Source organism: Rattus norvegicus, chromosome 10, assembly GCF_021556685.1.
Source record: "Rattus norvegicus strain SHRSP/BbbUtx chromosome 10, alternate assembly SHRSP_T2T, whole genome shotgun sequence".
Taxonomy (NCBI): domain Eukaryota; kingdom Metazoa; phylum Chordata; class Mammalia; order Rodentia; family Muridae; genus Rattus; species Rattus norvegicus.
The window spans coordinates 53,242,629-53,262,420 of NC_141543.1; the positions used below are offsets into that span (position 1 = coordinate 53,242,629).

Consider the following 19,792-nt stretch of genomic DNA (forward strand, 5'->3'; position numbering starts at 1 on the left):
CACTAGTTTCCACAAATCCAAAGCTAAAAATGTCACTGGGTAGCACCTGAAACCCACAACAGAGTGCCCCTCTTTACTGAAACTTGCCAATTGAGGTCCCCACCAAATGACTTTCCTTGCTGTGTAACAAACCAGGCACATACCTGTAATCCCAGCACTCAGAGGCAGAGGCAGGCAGCTCTCCCGGGTTGGAGGTCAGCCTGGTCTACCGATCAAGTTCCGGGACAGCCAGTGCTACACAGAGAGACCCTGTCTCGAAAACAGCAACAACAAAACCAAAATAAAACAAAGACACTTCCAATGTGGAACATAGTATTTGGGGAAACATGAATCTGTGTTCCTGACCATGGTCAAGCATATTTGGTTCAGAAAGAAACTATCTCATTCACTTTAAGAATGCTTTGGCCTGGACTTCCCTCCCTGCATTAAAATCCTGTTTATTCCTTGGAGCACCTAGGTTGCAGTCTCATGATCACCTTTATAGTTCTGTCAAAATGAGTTGCCTCCTCAGTTCATTTGCATACAAAGTGCATGCAAGCAGGGGTGTGTTGCTGGGTAGAACCCAGCAGGTAGTATGTACTTAGCTCAACAGACTTTCCATTGAGGTTTTGAGACAGGATTTCATTCTGTAGGCCCGTTGGTCTTGAACTCTCAAGAAGCCTACTATAGTCTTCTGAGTGCTAGGATTACATACAGGTTTACGTGTCCCAGGCTGACCTCATAATTGAAGATGACCTTGAACTTCTGATTCTGTCTCCACATACCCAGAGCTTGGGAGTTTGCCATAACACCCGGTTTATGAAGTGCTGGGGATGGAGCTCAGAACTTCATGTTTGCTAGAAAAACACTGCATTCCCAACCCCTAAGAGAAACCCAAACATGCTCATATACTGAAGGGATAGATAGCACCAGCAGTTTTCTATTAACCACGAGATAAGCCCGATGCAAGTCTCTCCAGTCAGAAGTGGAAAGAGTAGGGGGTAATGGAAATGGATCGAGCTCTTCTTGATTCTATATTTCACTAAGGAATGTGATGACGGCCGTCTGCAGAGGGTCTTGAGTAGTTCCGTGGTTGTTAAAACGGTAACGGGGTGCAGACGGACCCAACCACTACACTTTGCACCCGCTACTGTTGCTTATTGTCTTTGAAAGCGGTTTCGGGTATGTTAGCTCGATAAGCCAATGTTTTACCCTCCACTCCCTGGTCCTGAGGATTAAATGCATGTTTACACAGCAGGCTCTCCACCACCCAGCTAGATTATACTGGCCCGCTATATTTCGTTTATTTTAAAATTTATTAGAGAAAGGGGCTAAATTGCCCAGGCTGAACTCGAATTCCTGCCTCAGGGTCCCTAATCGATTACGATTATAGGCCTGCACTGTCAGGTCTGATTACACGTTTACAAACTACACGCGTTTACAAAGGACTGTGAATTCACAAACGGAAAACCGCTGAAAAGGGGCCGATTCCGCGATTAAACCACCACGCAGGCGCACTGGAATTCACTGCACTCTTTGCTACCCAGAATTCCCGGGGCGGTGGAGACCACTCGCTCAACAGAACGGGGGAGACCTGGGTAGAGAGGCGGGCCTGCTTAGGTGCGCTGGAAGTTCCCGTGAGCCTTTTCCCCCCTCTCGTGTGAGGAGTGGTCTGTTCCAAGCCCTTAAGAATAGGACGCTCACGCGTTGCTCTTTCTCTGCGGCCATCATGGGATCATGTTCCTCATCTTCCTGTAGCTGGTACTTTCGCCATGGCCTGCACTCGGCGGGCCGCAGCCATGCTGAGCCCGGGCCCGGTCTCCCAGCACCGCCCTGGGCGCTGCGCAGATCTAGGGGAGCCTGGTAAGTCGAGGTCTCCATCACGGGGCGCCGCTCGTGGGCGGGTATCGACTGCACTGATGAAACTAGAAATAGGAAGTGCCGTCCGAAACGACAACTGACGACATCCCTATTTAGCTGACTGCAGTCGTTCAATCCTTGGCGACCCAGTGCTGAACATGAGTGTTAGAATTGTCTCTTGATTCTTATTTTTCCTAACCTTTCAGACAGGACGTTGACATCGTGGAATAGGAGCACTATCCCACCATGAGGTAAGAGTTTCTGGAACCATCGAAGTGGCTTAAGTTGTGCTACTGTATAGTACGTTCCAGGGACAGCCCTAAAATAAGGGTTGCACTTGAACTCCTGTTTTATGCAGAAGTATTCCTAGCTACGCTTCTCCTGGGGCTGGAGGTGGCTCAGCTGTTAAGAGGCATTTTATTTTGTATCAGATGGGGTTCATAGCCAAGAGGGTCTAGCTCCAGGGACTCCAACATGTTCTGGCCAAGGGAGACTTCATTCACACTTCCCCACCCACGTGGACATGTGCATAATTTAAGAAGGGCTTCCACTTAACTGACCTACCAGTTGGAGTGGGACAGTGGAAAGCTTGACTGCTGTGATGAGGACACCAGTAGGAAGTGCCGTCAGAGTCGATAACTGACGATAACTTCTCCCCGACTGACTGCGGTCAAGCCCACGCTAGTGGCTGGTGTTTAGGATTAACTTGGTCTGGACTTTAACAACTGCTGTGCTTTCTAGGTTGGGAAGTTAGGGTGGAAGATTGCCAGCAGCCATGGCCTCCCATGAGGTAAGCTTTCAACGTGGGATTTTAGTTGGTTCAGACATGTTGCCCTGATTTGAGCTAGTATTAATGTATGAGCACCAATCAATCTTACCTACCTGTACTCAGTACTGGTTGTAGTTGATGGGGAGAAGGGGTTAAGTAAGGCAAGGTAGAGTGCATAGCTCTGAACTCCAGGGCCATTTCGTTTTTGTGGGTGCTGGAAAAGATACTGGACTTTGGTGGTTGTGAGCCACTATGAGTCTTGGGAACCAAACCAGGTCTTGTGGAAGAGCTCATAAACCTTCCAGTCCATTAACTTGGGTCTTAAAACTTAATGTGTTCTTACAATTGAGCCCACATGGGCTGGTTTGGCCAGCACCAACTCACTGGCTCGTTCCAATTGTCTTTTAGTAACTTGGGAAATCTCCTTGTAAGGTCTAGGATGTGCTAAGAACTGTGGGTTTCTTGGGAAGAAGAGGCAGGCAGAGTTTAGGCCAAACCTGGTTTACAGTAGTGAGCCAGGGCTACAAAGAGAAATCCAAGAGAAACACTAGGAAAACCAGACTTTTGAGAGGCTGCCATTAGAAATAATGTCCTGTTTCTGCAATCTGTCTTAGGGTGTCCCTTTCAAGTTTGAGAACGCACTGGGGGACTGCAGATGGTGTTGACAGCAGCTGAGGTGAGTTGGTCTGTACAGTGATTAGCTGTCATTACTCTGAAACAAAGATATCAAATGATGATATCACCTTAAATAGCTGGAATTACCGGCAGATTGCTAGTGGTGAGCCTATGGTTTTCTGAAGATATCTCTAAATGTTGAGAATGCTATTAGTCCATGTAGGAGTGATTCTGAAATTGAGTTGTTTTTGCAGGCTACATTCCCAGGAGTCTCCAGCCATCACCCCAAAAGCAAGGTGTGGGTCAGCCAACTTTTGTTCTGGACAGGCACGGTTGGTGGTCCTGTCTCCCACAGGATCTTCTGTACCATTTAATAAAGTTTTGTTTATAAGACTGATTGCCAGTGTGTTGGGTGAGTTCTTTTAAGCTGTAAAGAGCACTACATGTAATGAAGCGTAGTCTTTGGTCTTGGTCCTTAAAAACATGTATTTGCAGAGTAAAGTCGAGTGTCAGGTGTTAAACAGTCCAGCTTTAGCATTGTAAACTTCTAGTCAGTCTAGGCTGTTCTCACAACCCAAGACTTAAAGGTTCCAAAGCATGTAAGGCACCCACACTCAATTCCTGTCCTTGGCTGCATTTGTGCAGTACCATGCCAAGACACCATCTTGTCCAGATCCTATAAACTAGTTTGCTAACCTGGCCTGTAAGGCTGTGCTTTCCCGTAACTGAGTTCAGATATTGATAATAGTTCATGGGTTTAAGTGGATGAGCAGTTGCTCACTGTTAGGGACTAGGAGTGTTTGAGTGCTAGGAACCCCCAGTTCTCCCTCTTTGCTAACTAGGACTTAACTGGTCTGGAGCCTTGGTAAATAAGTTTGAAAAGCCAATACAGGGAGGACTAGATTATGGGAGAAGGGCCTGAAACAGCTGGTAGAAAAGTTGTACTGGTTGATGGGTAAGGAAACCAGGCAAGGTATAGCCCTACACAGTAAGATTGCCACTACAGCTTGAACTGGGCTTTCCACACTTGGTATCCTGAAACACTACCTTCAAGAAGGCCCTGGGAATAGGAAAGTAGACGTTCCAAGAGTCTTGGAATAGGTTCCTATGTTACCTGCCTTAATTGTAAGTGGGCCTGATAACTTTTGGTCCAGATGCACTCACTGTTCTAGGACAGCTGAATGGAAACATCAGAACCCCTTGAGCAAGTACTGGGAGTTGGGTTTGAGGACAAACGGTTAGTACTCTGATTTCATCCTGGTGAGAGCTGGGTAGGCTTGTCAGGTGTTCTCCTGATAGAAGGGACCCCTAACCTGCCTTAGCCATCCAGGATTTCCTGCTTAGAACCCCTTTTTCCATATCATGTCTGAATCACAGTCTCTTGACTCTCATGGCCCCTGGCAGGTGTCACAGGGCTCCCTATAGGGTCCTGCTGACTTTCCCTGGCTTCTTCCCCAGTACCTGGCCCCTCACCTAGCTCTAGGATGGTTGGTAGGTGGCCCTGTTTTGGAGAGCGCTTCCGAAGGCTTAGCAGGAAGGGCTGGGGTAGTGAGAAGATGTCCACATTGTTGCCCAGGTCAATCCATGTGACATTGGGGAACTTGCTGGGGTCCTTCAGGGTGTCAGTGAGGTCCCTCAGCAGAGCCCGGGTCAGTCGGTTGCCATTGAGGGCTAGTGTGGTGAGACGAGGCAGGGTACTGAGTGCTGGCAGTAGCTGCAGGACCATGTCATCTGTCAGGCCCGTGAAGCCCAGCTCCACACTGTCCACCTGTTCTCCGCAGCGCTGAAGATAGCTGGTCACCCGTTCCAGGTCCCGTGAAGTCAGTGGAATGCCTGACAGATCCACCATGTTGTCTGGAGGATTCCCAGAAAGGAGGGCCTTAAGGCTGAAAGAAAAGGAATGAACAGGTTAAGCAAGCCGGGTAGGCCTTTCCTGGGGGCAATAGTGACTATCAGCACAGAGCTGCTTAACTGTGACCTGAGACCTCATTTCTTCTATTCCCTCTCAGGATGCAGAGACCAGGGGAGTCCTGTTTTGTTGCAAATCCCCAAGTAGCTGCTTCAGGTTGAGCAGAGTGGACAGAGCTGGGGGTTTGAGGCTGCCATTCTAGTAGCTCTTCAAGTCTATGCTTTTTTTTTTTTTCTCGGAGCTGGGGACCGAACCCAGGGAGGGCCTTGAGTGCTCTACCACTGAGCTAAATCCCCAACCCCTAAGCCTATGCTTTTATATGATGCCTGCAGTTTCCTACCCTGTACTCTCTAGCTAGTTAATTACGGTCTGTGCTTGTCTTAAAAAAAAAATGGAGCTACCATCATCATAGGATATGAGGAACACTAAGCACAAAGATACAGCAATGCTCCCTATAGGAGCTGTTCTTGTTCTTGTTGCTGTTCTTGTTAATCACTTGGGCTGAGCTTCTACAATCTGGTCCACCTCCAAGAGTTGAAGACAGCAGGCTGGTGAGAGGGCTTCCGGAGCCACACAGCTGCTGGAGGCTCGATGCTTGATGCTTTCAGCTCCTTCCTCTCCCTGCCATTGGCTGCCCCTTGCCTTATTCTGGAGCCCAGACCATTTGGTCTGGTGATAGGTGTGTCCCCAACCTCCACTCCCATTGGAGTTTCGCACTCTCATTCTCTGAGTTGTAAGCAAGCTCTGAGTCTCTTGCAGCTAAACTTGCTGCAAGAGTGTGTTTATGCTTAAAAGTCACAGTCACTGGAGGCAGGGGTTGGTCACAGCAGTCGGTGCCTGTCTTAATTCCATTCAAGTACGAGGAGAAGCCATCTGAGAGGAATGAGCAGGTTGAAAGAAACAGTTCCCGGGGCTGGAGAGATGGCTCTGCGGTTAAGAGCACCCGACTGCTCTTTCAGAGGTCCTGAGTTCAATTCCCAGCAACCACATGGTGGCTCACAATCATCTGTAAACAGATCCAATTCCCTCTTCTGGTGTATCTGAAGACAGCTACAGTGTACTTATATATAATAAGTGAATAAATAAATTAAAAAAAAAAAAACAGTTCCCAAATGGAGAACAGATTGAACCTGCATGTGGGCACTGGCAGACTGGAGACCTAGCTGGCCATGGCAGCTCATACCTGCAATCCTAGCACTTGGAAAGAAGCAGAGGCAGGGGCATTGTGATGTTAAAGCTAACCTGACTTACATAGTGCATCTAAGAAAACAAAATCTCAAAAAGCAGGGCATGGTGGTGCACGGCTATGATCTCGGCACTGGGGAGGCAGAGGCAGATGGATCTCTTATGAATTCGAGGCCTGTCTGGTTTGCATAGTGAGTTACAGGTCAGCCAAGGCTACATAGCAAAGACCTTGTCTCAAACAAATAAACAAAAACTAACAAAAACCCTAAAGCTCAGAGTAGTGGTAGATGTTTAATTTTAGCTCTTGGAAGGCAAATGGGTCTCTGAGTTCAAGGCCAGCCTGGTCTACTTCATGAGTTTGAGGACAGCCAGTGCTACACAGTGAGACTCTGTCTCAAAAAACAAAACAAAACAAAACAAAAAAAACCCTACCCTTTTCCCCAAACCCCCCCAACCCCCAAGACAACAACAACAACAAAACCAAAGCAATAATAGAGAGGGAGAACTGGAGAGTTAGCTTAGCAGTTAAGAACACATAATGCTCTTGCAGAGACTCTGAGTTTGGTCCCAGTATCCATGTCAGGCAGCTCACAACAGTTTGCAACTCTAGCTTCAGGGGGATCTGACACCTCCATATCAGTGCAATCCTTTAATACAGTGCCTCATGTTGGTGACCGCCCCAACCCTAAAATTTCATTGCTACTTCATAACTAATTTTGCTGCTGCTATGATCATGACTGCTGTTCTAGACTCAGAGGGCACCTGCACTCACGTGCATACATCACTATATAGACACCTAATTATCTGTGCACTATGTGCCTGTCTGTTGCTGGAGGAGGCCAGAACAGGGTTAGATCTCTGGAGTTGTGAACCTTCATGTGGGTGCCAGAGAATCTGAACCCCAGTCACTTGCAAGAGCAGCCAGTACCTTAAACTGCTGAGCCATCTCTCCAGCCCCATGAGGCTTAGTTTTTTTTTTTTTTTTTTTTGGTTCTTTTTTTCGGAGCTGGGGACCGAACCCAGGGCCTTGCGCTTCCTAGGCAAGCGCTCTACCACTGAGCTAAATCCCCAACCCCGAGGCTTAGTTTTAACTGTCAACTTGGAACAATCTAGACTCACTCGGGAAGAAAGCCTCAATAATTGTCCAGTTCAGATTGACTTATGGATATGTCTATGGGGGAACTGTCTTGATGACTGAGGTGTTCCCCCTTTCAGGAAGTCTGACTCAGCCCGGGTTCGCTTGCTTCCTACCAGGAGAAGCAATACACATAAGTACTGTGTGTATATTGTGTCTCAAGCCTCTTGTCTTTAGGGACTATAAAACTCTGGAGGGTCTTCACTGATGTATGGCTCAGACAAGGCTAGACTCCGGATCCCCCGGAAGGAAATAATCCCAGAGAACTTTCTGGAAGTGGATTTTGATGGCCACACTTGAGACAAGGTTCTTGCCTTAGCTTCCAAAGTATAGGATTACAGAGGTACACCATCATGCCTGGCTTCCATCCCAGAGTACTAGGAACACCAGGAACTAGAAATTCCATGTGTCGCATTCCCACCTGCCCATCTGGGGGCCATACCTCCCAGCTCCCACCCTGGGGATGCCCTTTCACCATCTCTCATGTACTTAGAATGACCAAGTTACTTTCTTGGTTCTTAAATCCAGCATGATCTTACCTCCTGTAAGCTGGGTTTATTGACACAACCTCTGGCCCTTCCCTCAGCCCAGTGCCCCTGGAAGGGTCAGCAGGGTTGGGGCAGGGCAGCCTACGGGAACTGCCACTCACCAGGCCTGTGGCTTCCTCTTCACCAGCCCTCGGTGTCTCCTCCACTGTGAATGAGGGCTAAGGTGGTAAGTCAGCTGCCGGCACAGCTTCTCCATGGCACCCATTGCATCACCTTCCTGTAGAGACAACCACAGGCACAGGACTGTGAGGTCTCCATGGAGGACTTGGAGGTCCCCTGAACCTCACTCCAGACTCGCTGGCTCTCTGGGAGCTCAGCACAAGACAGGACTGCTCAGCTGCTCCCGGTGAGTAGCAGGTGCAAGCTATCTGTGTGTGCATGCACGCACGTGTGCATGTGTGAGTCCTATGTGCTGAGAATCGAACCCAGGGCTTCAGACATGCTAAGCAAGCATTCTACTGCTGAGCTACTCTCTGGGCATCTGCCTTATGAATTGGTTGCTATCATTGGAAAACCTGACCTTTATATAAAAAGTCTGGACGGAGGGAGGTCTGACCATGACTGGCTGGAACAGGTCTGTTGAGCAAGACGTTGTACTGCCCCTGCCCACTCACAGTATCCACAATCATTCTTTTTACTCACACAACATATCTTTGAGTGCTTACTAAGGAGCAGGGCTATGGTCATGAAAAAGACTCTTGTATTTCACGTAATAAAGTATATTATTTTTACTTATGTCTTTCCCCAAAGTGAGAAAATAGAAATCTGAGAGGGCCAGTGCAATCTGTCTACCTACACCACCTGTTTGCTTCATCAGCATTTAAGTTTTTTCACAGGTGTAGATGTTTTCCTTGTATGTATGTCTATGTACTATAAATATACAGTGCATACAGAGGCCAGGAAGGGGCATCAGTCTCTGGAACTGGAGTTACAGAAGATTGTGAGCTACTATATAGGTGCTGGGAATCGAACCAGTGTCCTCTCAAGAGCAGCCAGTGCTCTTAATTGCTGAGGGGTCTCTCCAGCCCTCTGTTTTTTTGTTTTTTTTTTTTTCTCCATCTTTATTAACTTGGATATTTCTTATTTACATTTCAATTGTTATTCCCTTTCCCGGTTTCCGGGCCAACATCCCCCTAACCTCTCCTCCTCCCCTTCTATGTGGGTGTTCCCCTCCCCATCCCCCCATTACCACCCTCCCCCCAACAAACAATCATGTTCACTGGGGGTTCAGCCTTGGCAGGACCAAGGGCTTCCCCTTCCATTGGTGCTCTTACTAGGCTATTCATTGCTATCTATGCAGTTGGAGCCCAGGGTCAGTCCATGGGTAGTGGCTTAGTCCCTGGAATTTTTTTTTAAAAAGATTTATTTATTATATATAAGTACACCATAGCTGTCTTCAAACACACCAGAAGAGGTCATCAGATCTCATTACAGATGGTTGTGAACCACACCATGTGGTTGCTGGGATTTGAACTCAGGACCTCTGGAAGAGCAGTCAGTGCTCTTAACCACTGAGCCATCTCTCCAGCCATCTCCAGCCCTCTTTCATCAACATCTTGAGTTTGTGACCCTGAGTACCATGGCCTGAACTGTGTCCCTTCAACAATTATATATTGTTTCCCTTTTTTCTTTGCTCCTCCTCCTCCTCTTCTTAGACAGGGGCTCTCTGTGTAGAAGTCTGTCCACATTCAGGACTGACATAATTCTTTTATGGGAAGAGTCTCTCCTGGTTGTACTGGAATTATGTTACTATATGACCAGCTGATCTCAAATTCATGGAGATCTTTCTGCCTCTGCCTCCTGAGTGCTTGGATTAAAGGCCTGGTTTTCCTGTGACTGGTTGAATTCCTGGAGTTCACAGCTACAGAGTGTATTCATGGCAATCTTACTGTGCTCTGGGTTCCAGGCAAAGCAGCTGAGTAGTAGGGACTCAGTTAATCCTCCACACCTGCCCATGTGACCAGTGCTGCCCTCCCTCCTCCTTCACAGGTGAGAGCCGAAGGAACAGAGAGGTCACACGGAAAACCAAGACATGGAATTGCACAATCTGATCCCAAGTCTGCAGTGAGAATTCTGGAATTAAAAAAAAAAAAAAACCCACAGAAGTATTATAAGAATGTTTTTGTTTTAATCCCAAGTGTGGGGATATGGGGCTGCTTTGCGGTAGCTAAGATTTGTCTCGTGCTCTAGTGGAAGCATGGTTGCAGACAGTTTCTGAGATTGTGTGACGTTGGGATTCTGGGAACTTTTCAGAGGCGGGGTTGTTTGTTGTTAAGGGGGGTTGGCTGTATTATTTTTTTTTTAAATAGTTACGTTCAAAGAAGAATCAAAAGGAAAGGAATTAGATTCAGGAATCTATCTCTCCCCTCTGTCCTTCTTTCTTATCTAGCGATACGGGTGAAACCAGAGGGGGATAAAGGGGAGAAAAAGAAGAACCCACAAAGTAGCAAAGGTCAGCCACACAAGTCCAAATGATTTCATAGGCTGCTTCTCCACTGGCAGACTGCCAATGGTCATCATAATTGAACGCTGATTCTTGTCACCCATTCCTGGGCTGGGACTCACACTTCTCCACCCAGCTCAGACCTAACACAGGGCTGTGCTGAATTCTCCTAGAAATGGAGTTGTTGTCTCTCTATTAAATCTTTCCACTGCAGTTAACCCAGGGTATAGTCCAGCGACTTAAGTGGTGGAAATTAATGTTCTCGCTGTTGTAGAGGTCAGAAGGCCCAGGTGCAGCCTCTCCTAGCCTTCTGTAAAGGTTTTTTCTCCTGCATCCTCACACGGATCTTCCCTCTGGACATGTTTGGGTCCTAAGTGCACCAGAGCTGTCTCAGAGTCTCAGAAGAACAAAGAAAGGAAGGAAGGAGGGAGGGAGGAAGAGAAGGAGGGGGAGGGAAGAGAGAGAGAGAGAGAGAGAGAGAGAGAGAGAGAGAGCATCTGAATCTGGCTGGCCTGGGGGCTACCTCCATGTTACCACTTGTCCCAAACTTCCTATCTGTTACCTGGATTAGTGCACAGACACTAAGCTAGACACTAAGCCCATCACTATACAGAGGAGGGAGCTGAGAATTGGGGAGCTGGGGCTGACAGAATGGTAAGAGAAGAAACTCTGATGTGGACAGGGGAGGAGGAAGCCTGCGACTGGAGATCTGAAGACATGAGGCATCTAAGCACCTTGGGGCGGCCTGAGACTGAAGGGACTGCTCTGGAAGACACCTTCCAGTTCCTCACAGCCTTGCTGCTCCCGGTTGCTTCATCCTGACTGACAATCTGGAATGTCCACTCCAGGCAACCTCACCAAACCCTGGAGTAGACAGCAGATTCCCAGACTTGGATTCTTCCTTAGCCTAGTCACGCACAGTGGATACAGTGACACAGGCCAGAGGACACATTGCCGGGGGTGGCGAGGGAGTTGGTAGAGAGCACTGGTGGGCGAGGTTATATCCTAGGAGTGTCTTAGATGGAGTGGGAGGACTGGAGGTTGAGAGGGTGACCTAGGGCCAATGCCTATAGAAGGGACTGAAAGCAACAGAGGTCACATACAGGTCAGAGAAGGTGTGGGCAGAATGTGGATGAAGGTATTGGGAAGGTATTGTCTAGAAAGCCAGGGGTTGTTAACTGTCAGTGTGACAGAATCTGGCATCGTGTGGGGGATGGGCTGCTGAGCATGCTGTGGAGCTATGTAAGCTAAGTGGGGAGAGGCATTATTCAGCCCAGCAGAGGCACGCATGTGTCTCTGGTTATGTAATGTGATAGTTACTTCACACTCCTGCCGCCTTGGTATCCCCACATGACGGACTGTCCCTTTTCTTTTTTAAAATTAATTAATTTATTTATTCGATATAAGTACACTGTGGTAGTCCTCAGACACACCAGAAGAGATCATCAGATCTCATTACAGATGACTGTGAGCCACCATATGGTTGCTGGGATTTGAACTCAGGACTCCTGGAAGAGCAGTCAGTGCTCTTAACCACTGAGCCATCTCTCCAGCCCCCCCTGGAATATCCCTTTGAATTGTGAGTCAGAATAAACCCTTTCTCTCTTAAGTTGATCCGCCTTAAGTCACAGGACTTATCACATCGACAGGGGCTCCAGAGGAAAAGCAGGGTGGGGAGTGACTGGCTCCTGTTGAACATGCTGACCTCGAAGTCCATGGACCTGCAGCTGGGCTTCCTCAGGATCTGGTTGAACTCCCTGGCTATGGAATAAGTTGAGGGACGTGGATAGAAGACTGGGCAAGTAGTCAGAGAAGACACTGAGACAGGTGTGAGTGAAGCACCTGGAAGAGGGTGGCTAAAGACACTATGGTGGTCACTGTGTGGACATTGAGGGTCTTTCCCAGTACAGGCTTGGCTGGGGTGAGGAGCAGGGGTAGGCACTGGTGATGGCGACACCTGACTCTGGAGCCAAAGAATGGAAATGTGAGGATGGGATAGAGAAGGCACATCTAGAGTTCATTTCCCACCTTGGAATCCCAGGGAACCTTAAAAACCCACACTGGTGGTGAGTAGGCAGGTCCTCTGGCAGCGGATTGACTTTATTTTTAGTTAGTGTACAAAATAATAGGTTTCATTATGACATTTTCATACACATATTATTATCTCGTATTCACATTCTCTCTCCTACTGCTCTCCTCTGTCCCTCTTCCCACTTGCCGATCCCTTGGTTGCTTGAAGAGCCTTCCGCTTTCAAGATACGCCACTCAGGGAAACCCGCGATATTTTGTCTGTTTTCTCTCCCATTCTCTCACTTTGTCCTGACTGTTCCTCAACCTCTCAGTCACCTCTTCCTCCTCCTATTACTGCCGGAAAACTGATTCCTTTGTGCTGCCACGGCGGAGAAGCTCAGGGGACTTAAGGACAAAAAGGGCCAGTGGATGGGATCAGAGTTACCGCCTAGCATCGTTTTGGGATGCTCTGGGACAGAACTGTTGCCAGTTTCCAGAAGAAGCTGACCCAAAACCCACAACTGCGCTCCTCTGCTCTGGCTCCTCCTCCAATCACTTCTCTGGGTTTCTGAATACCTAGGAACATGCCCTCCCACTCAGCGGTCCAAGCTGGAGAGGCTCAGGCCGCGAAATGTTCTTAAGAGAACAAAGGCATAAAGAGGACTGGCAGTACAAAGCGTCGGCCACTAGGGGGCAGAGGAGCACAAGGCGAGGCTGCTCCTGCTACCAGAGAGAGAATCTCGGTCTTCTCATTGGCTAAACAGGAACAATAGCTGAGCACACCAATTAGAGTTGAGAGTAACTGTAAAGAGCACACCACAGAGATGAGTGCCCCTCTGCTTGCCTGAACTAAATTCACCATGGGTCTTTTGTTGTTTTTTTGTGCTTGGGATCCACCGTGGCCTCAGATGGCAGCTAACACCAGCCACACCTCCTGCCCTTACTGAACATCTAGAAATCGTTATGCCTTCCCTTGGATGCCTATGAATGCACACAGTCCTACCACTCCCACTTCTCTTCCCTCGTTAGAAACCTGGCCCTCTGCCTATTCACTCAAGGTGCCTTTATCCTTTCCCCAACTCCTTCTTTTTTCAGGCTCTTCAAAACCTTCTTCCAGCAGACAATAGGATTGAGTGGAGCTGGCCCATAGGAGGAAAGTGTGTATGTAGGTTTGTGTGTGTGAGTATAGGGTGGTGGCAGTTGGTGGTGGCAAGGACCCAGCATAGAAGGGAATTGTTTTAGTGTCAGAGTCCTAGCTGTCTCCCAGGTGTGAAACAGCCACGACTTGTGCAACCCTGGGGTCTCTGTGACAGCAAGCACTGACCATTACTTATGTCTGCATGCCCTGGGCCTAGCACTTTCCTTGGGAACTTCCTACTTCTCCCCATGGTCCCGCTCACCTACCATTGTGTGACCAGATCCCCCTAAGCTCCTGGCAGCGGGTCCAGAAACTGTCTCAGTACACCAGCAGGTCTGCCTCTTCCTGGAAGCTGGACTAGAGAATGAGACACCTTCCAGGGACTGGAACCTTGACAAGTAAACAGGGGCCATGGGTAGTCATATTCCCTGCCATGTGGGGTGACAGGAAATGGGATATAATGGGGCAGAGTGGAGGTGGATTTACACAGCATGCTTGCTCCGTAGTTCTCATGCCTCTGTAATGCCCAACTGCCTTTGGATCCACGAGACACTGGACTGTGTGGGTGTCTGCTAGTTTCAGTTAGCAATGCACGAGGTTCACTGTCGGATTGTGGGGTAGACTCCTAGCAACTCTTGCTCACACCAATGGACAGGGGAGGCAAAGGAAGGGGTGGGAGCTTGGCACAATTGCTAGGATTTGGGGCACTGCAGTCTCTCTAGACCTCGGTGATACTGTCCTCAAGCACTGGGGGGAGGGCTTGATTGAGGGACTTCTCCACGATCTGTTGGAAAGAGACTCAGGACTCATGGCCAACCTACAGCCTTTCCTGTCTCTCAACCGTCAGGTGCCATCTGCCACCTTCATTTTGCAAGCACCTCTATAACAGCATCTAGGCCTCCGACAACCTTGTCCTCCACTCAAAGGCTTCTTTCATTCATAAATCTACTCATTCATTAATCAGTTTCTGACGGCTCCACTTTATACACTGGATAGTGTAGTAAGAGTTTTGGTTTCTTATAAAAAAACAGTTATGTTAATGTGAATATATTTTTGTTTCAATCCCAGGTATGGGATATGCGGCTGCTTCACAGCAGGTGATTATGGTTTGCCTCATGCACTAGCAGGTGTGTGATCTTTGCCAGCTTTAGAGAGTTTTAATTCTAGGGACTCTGGCGGGGGTGTAAATGCCAGAGCTCCAAGAGAAGCAGGAACGCTCCAAGGAAGGTGTTGCTCCCAGTTGCTCTTACAGTTTGACCAAAAGCTGGAGATATTCTGATGACAAAGACTGGACTTGCCCCAAGAAACCCCTAATCAGCAGGAAGTATCCTACAGAAGTCTAGAACCCCCTTCCCCTCTAGCCTTCCTTCTCTCCTATCTAGTGTTGGGTGTTGGAAGGGATCAGAGTAGAATCAAGGTTGGAAGGGTGGTAGACAGAAGAACCCAATAAAGTAACAGGTAACCATTTAGACAGATGGCTTGTTTTTCTTTGCTTACTGACCCAACTGCTCCCCCAAGTTCATTTTCTTTCTTTCTTTCTTTTTTTTAGAATTATATATTTTATTTATGAGTACACTGTAGGTATGAGACACACCAGAAGAGGGCATCGGATCCCATTACAGGTGGTTGTGAGCCACCATGTGGTTGCTGGGATTTGAGCTCAGGACCTCTGGAATAGCAGTCAATGCTCTTAACCGCTGAGCCAGCTCTCCAGCCCCCCAAGTCCATTTTCTACCCTTCTCTCATCATAGGACTGCTCTGAAGAGTACATCATTGGTTTCTCTTGTTCCTTGTTTCTAGTTGGGCTCAGATAATGGGAGAAACATGGCAAAGATATAGGGGCAGGAGGAGCAAAAGTTCAATATCCTCTCATTCAGTGTGTGTGGGAGCCTCCCAGACCGGCTTGTTCTTTGCTCCTGGCCGCCCTCCCTCTTTGTGTAGTCTCCTCCATGATTTATCAAGAGAACAGAAAGGGCAGGAATGATTTCTAGGACAGGTATCCTGGCTAGCTCGGTGATATGGGACACTCGAGCAATCCTACGGAGACACCCATACGGCAACAAACTGGGGACTTTGGCCACCAACCCTGTAGTGTACACGAGGCTTTCAGCCTTGGATTCCTGAACCTGTGGAGACTGTTTAAGAACAAATCCTTGCTTTTTGGTTTCCTTTATATATTTTAAGTTAGTTTTTAGGTACGTGCATATGTGTGAGGACATTTGTGTGGGCGGTCAGAGGACCACTGTCATGGAACCTGACTGTAATTCTAGCTGTGGTGACAGGGGAGGTGGAAGCAGCAAGTCTAATATACTTCAGGCCATTAAGGGACCTCGTTTCAAATAAAAGGTAGAAGACATCTGAGGCACAGCAGGCACCTGGGGCTGTCCTTTGATCTCCACAGCACATGCGCACAGGTGCATGCATGCATTTGGATACATACTTACATCTTACTGCCCCCATGCATGTGTGTGCGCATGCACACACACACACATGCCCATATACACAAATTCACACGGGACATGCTGCTTCCTGTTATAAGATATAACTATGAACAAGATGGATGGAAAATCCTTAGTCCTTTTTTTTTTTTAAAGACAGGGTCTCACTGTGTAGCTCTGACTGGCTTGGAACTTGCTATGTAGACTAGGTTGGCTTTGAACTTGTAGAGATCTGACTCTGCTCTATTCCCGAGTACTGGGATAAAAGACTTATAGTCTCTATTCTAGTGGGTAGATGGGAAAGTAACTATCAAGTAAAAAAAAGGATAATTTGGGCTGGAGAGATGGCTCAGTTGTTAAGAGCACTGACTGTTCTTCCAGAGGTCCCAGGTTCAAATCTCAGCATCCACATGGTGGCTCACAACCATCTGTAATGAGATCTGATGCCCTCTTCTGGCCTGTCTGAAGACAACTCAGTATATGCATATGCATAAAATAAGTAAATCTTAAAAAAAAAAAAAAAAGAAAAGAAACAAAGAAACAAAGAAAAAATGCAGGGGGGAGGAAGAGGGAATTCCGCCATGAGGGGGGTGTGGGACAGACCACACTGTGACAGGGAAGTAGAGAGATCAGAATTAAGAGCCTGCCGACATGTGAGAGTCAGGGAAGAGGCCCCAGGGACTGGCCCGCTTGGGTCTGGGGCAGCAAAGATAAAATATAGATTTGGAAAGCGTCCTAGGGAATACCGAGGGGAGTGTGTGCTAGCCTCGGGGAGGTTCAGGAGTGGCTCAGCCACTGAACTAGTAAGGCATATCAAAAATTAAGCTGGCGTATGTGTACCATTCATTTGTGAATCAGAGCTCTTGGGCAGGAGCATAGAGCGCTTAACTATTCACTGCTACCCTTTACCAGTTTGGAGATTCTTTCTCACCCACTCCTGGGAGAGCCCTAGAGACTCGAGGCTGGCCCTCGAACAGGGCCCACTCTGCTTGCTTTGGAAATCCTGGTCGGAGAGCAAGCTCGCTGGTTTTGAGACTGGGCCTATGGAGACCATATCTTACCTGCTGTTGCTTCCTGACACTGCTCGGCTCTTTCCGTAGAAAGTGTGCCATAAAGCAGCTACGACATCAGCTTCTGTGCAGAGGCGGCCATGGGCCCATGCAGGTGCCTCTCATGAGCAATCTCACGTAGCTCTCAGCAGAGGGAGATGCCTTTGATGCCCATTTGGGGTTGTGGAAATGAAGCTCTGGTAAGCAGGTGGTATAGGAAAGGGACACCACGCAGAACACCGAAGGCTTGTGCTTCACTCCCACCCAATGTTGGAACCCTAGCCACCAAGGTGGGGCCTTCGGGAGATGGCCGGGTTGTGAGGGTGCAGTTTTCATCAGAGTTGTTCTAAGAGGGGTCTAGAGCACGGCCACCACGTAAGGGCACAGGAGAAGGCAGAAATCTGAGATGGAGAACAGGGCTCCCATCAGACACCCCAACCTTGCACTTCCAGCCAAATGTCAGAAATTATTTTCTGCCTAGAAGCCCTCAGGCTGGGAGCAGGAAGGCCGGGGCGAGGAGGTGTTTTGTGTAGCAGCCCTGAGTAACACAGACTGATATGGCCCCCCAGCCCCACCTAGGTGGAAGGGAAGGACAAGTTAAAGAGCTCTAGGTTCACCTAGCCAGGACTGTATCCCTGGGCCTGGTGAGGCAGTTAGCACTTCCTGTCTTGCCTAGCCCCGGGTTGGCAGAGTGGGCCTTGTCACCTCTGCCGACCTCACGACCTCATGAGGGGCACAGCCTACTTCAGTAACTGCTTTCCTCAACTCAAATGCACATGAAAGCAATATTTCACCCATTGTTTACTGTTGACAGCTCTATTACCTGTCACCCCGATCACCTTTAGGAAATTCACTTCCCATCCTAGAAAGGCAGGGGTAAGCCACCTGCAGGGCTGGCTCTACGTTTCTAGTCCTGTTCCCCAGGGTTCCAGCTTCTACTATACTTAGTTCCCTGTGGCTCCTGCCACCGGCCAGCTCCACCAACCCTCATGACTGAGTTTCTTACTTTCTGTCTTCTACTTCACTCAGCCCCTTCGCCTGTCTTCTGTTGACTCTGGCCACTCTCCCTCCTCTCTAAATCTTGGCACTAGGCAGCTCCAGGAGCCAGAGAGGTCCCAGAAGCAGCCACAGATAGGGTCCACCCTGGAAGCATCTTTTCCCCTGAGCACAACTCCAACTCCTTAGCGACCATGCTCGGGTCTGTGCTGTCCAGCAAGGGGCCCGCCACACACCCCAGGACTTGGGCGCTTCAGACCACAACTGCCTACCGGCTTGGGGCAGTGGATGTAGCGTGCCAGACTGATGATGAGGTCATGTGTGATGGGGTCCACCAGGTTCCGGAAGCTGGCGTAGCGATACAGCACATCATCCAGGGAGGTTGACTCCATGCCCAGGTCCTGAAAGAGAAGGGAACACTGAGAAGTCAAGTGCCATCCAGAGCGCCCAGAAGAGTGACTGCAGCCTCTGGCAGCCGCTCAGTTCCCCCAAGAGCCCATGCAAGGAAGGGTCTAGAGGACATCCCTTAGGGGACGAAGGCAAGCCCTGCCTCTTCTGTCACCAGCTGAGGTGCAAGAGACCTAGACGGCAGACACCTAGTCTCCCACCGTTCATGCAAGCCCTGGTTTGTGAACCTCTCCCCAAAACAATGTCCCAACCAGCCTTCTGACGAAGCCGCAGTGGCCAGCCTTAGTTCCCTGTGTCATGGGGCAGTCAGTTTGGAACACACAGAAACATTGCTTTGCCTCCAGACAGGACAGTTTACTGATCTTTACTTCTATTTTCTTCTTCTGAATGTAGTGGAACTGTTCTTTTTTTCAGATTGCCCAAGCTCAGTGCTCCTTTGCTCCAGAGGGTAAAGAGGGAGGTGCAAGAGGTGTGCACCTGTGTGTGTGTGTGTGTGTGTGTGCGCGCGCGCGCGCGCGCGCGCGCGCGCGTTACCATAGGAACTCAGTATATCAAGTGGACCCAAAGGGAAGGGGAAGGAGGTGCATCAGTAAGCACTGTGGAATGGGCTAGGATGTAGCAACCATTAAAGCAGGTGTTCCACTGGTTTGAGGAGCTACAAGGTTTTTTTTGGGGGGGGGCAGGGTTTAGGGAACACTTCCCCCATATAGGGTAGTGTGGCATTTGAGGGGACAGCAGAAGCAGGTTGCAAAAGCACTTCTCCCATTTCTCCCGAGTAAGCTATGGCTTCATTCCAGAGAGGTCCCCTCTACACACTGCAGAGAGGACATTTTTATTTCCAAAGTACAATAGACCTTGCCTAGCTTCTTCCCGTCTATCCCAGTAGACTGTGCTCTTTGTTCTCTACCCCGACTTTTATATTGCCCATAAAACCAGAGATTGGGAACTGGGGCGATACCGCAGCAGGTAAAATGCTTGCAAGTGGAGTTTGGATCCCACATGAGAGGCAGGTGGGTGTGGTGCGAGCTGTGGGGTAGGTACTACACTGCTACTCTGGATCTGCAGATGAAGAGACGGAGGCTGACTTCTTAAACTGTTGGCATTATTGTCTGTGTGCGTGCCTGCATGCGTGCGTGCGTGTGTGTGTACACCCAGGCCTCAGTTCTAGCTCTGTCTTGCAAGGATTGATCAGCCCTCACCTAGTTCTAGGGGTAGCCTAGCCAGTGATGAATGCAGCTCAGAAAGGGGCCCTGGGTTTTGGTACTTACACCTCTGAGAGAAAAGAACGGGCTTCTGCCCCCACAGACATG

At 48.8% G+C, this 19,792-nt stretch overlaps 1 protein-coding gene, 1 long non-coding RNA gene and 3 other non-coding genes across 5 annotated transcripts in view; 4 read left to right on the forward strand and 1 right to left on the reverse strand.

Annotated features, from left to right (window-relative positions):
- The first annotated feature begins 1,695 nt into the window (after positions 1-1,695).
- On the forward strand, positions 1,696-3,620 carry LOC148002909 (uncharacterized). Its single transcript, XR_015631704.1, has 5 exons — positions 1,696-1,842; positions 2,046-2,090; positions 2,581-2,629; positions 3,223-3,284; positions 3,478-3,620. It is a non-coding gene; the product is annotated as an uncharacterized LOC148002909 (long non-coding RNA).
- Snord49b (small nucleolar RNA, C/D box 49B) lies at positions 1,892-1,962 on the forward strand. Its single transcript, XR_015632465.1, has one exon. It is a non-coding gene; the product is annotated as a small nucleolar RNA SNORD49 (small nucleolar RNA).
- Positions 2,434-2,505, forward strand: Snord49a (small nucleolar RNA, C/D box 49A). The gene has a single exon (XR_015632466.1). It is a non-coding gene; the product is annotated as a small nucleolar RNA SNORD49 (small nucleolar RNA).
- Positions 3,337-3,408, forward strand: Snord65 (small nucleolar RNA, C/D box 65). Its single transcript, XR_015632494.1, has one exon. It is a non-coding gene; the product is annotated as a small nucleolar RNA SNORD65 (small nucleolar RNA).
- A 71-nt stretch (positions 3,621-3,691) lies between the features above and the next one.
- Positions 3,692-19,792, reverse strand: part of Lrrc75a (leucine rich repeat containing 75A) — a 44,653-nt gene continuing 28,552 nt past the window's right edge. Inside the window, 3 exon segments of the mRNA NM_001398992.1 lie at positions 3,692-5,109; positions 8,102-8,217; positions 18,347-18,475. Coding sequence (NP_001385921.1) covers positions 4,584-5,109; positions 8,102-8,217; positions 18,347-18,475 — 771 coding nt within the window. The 3' untranslated portion in view covers positions 3,692-4,583.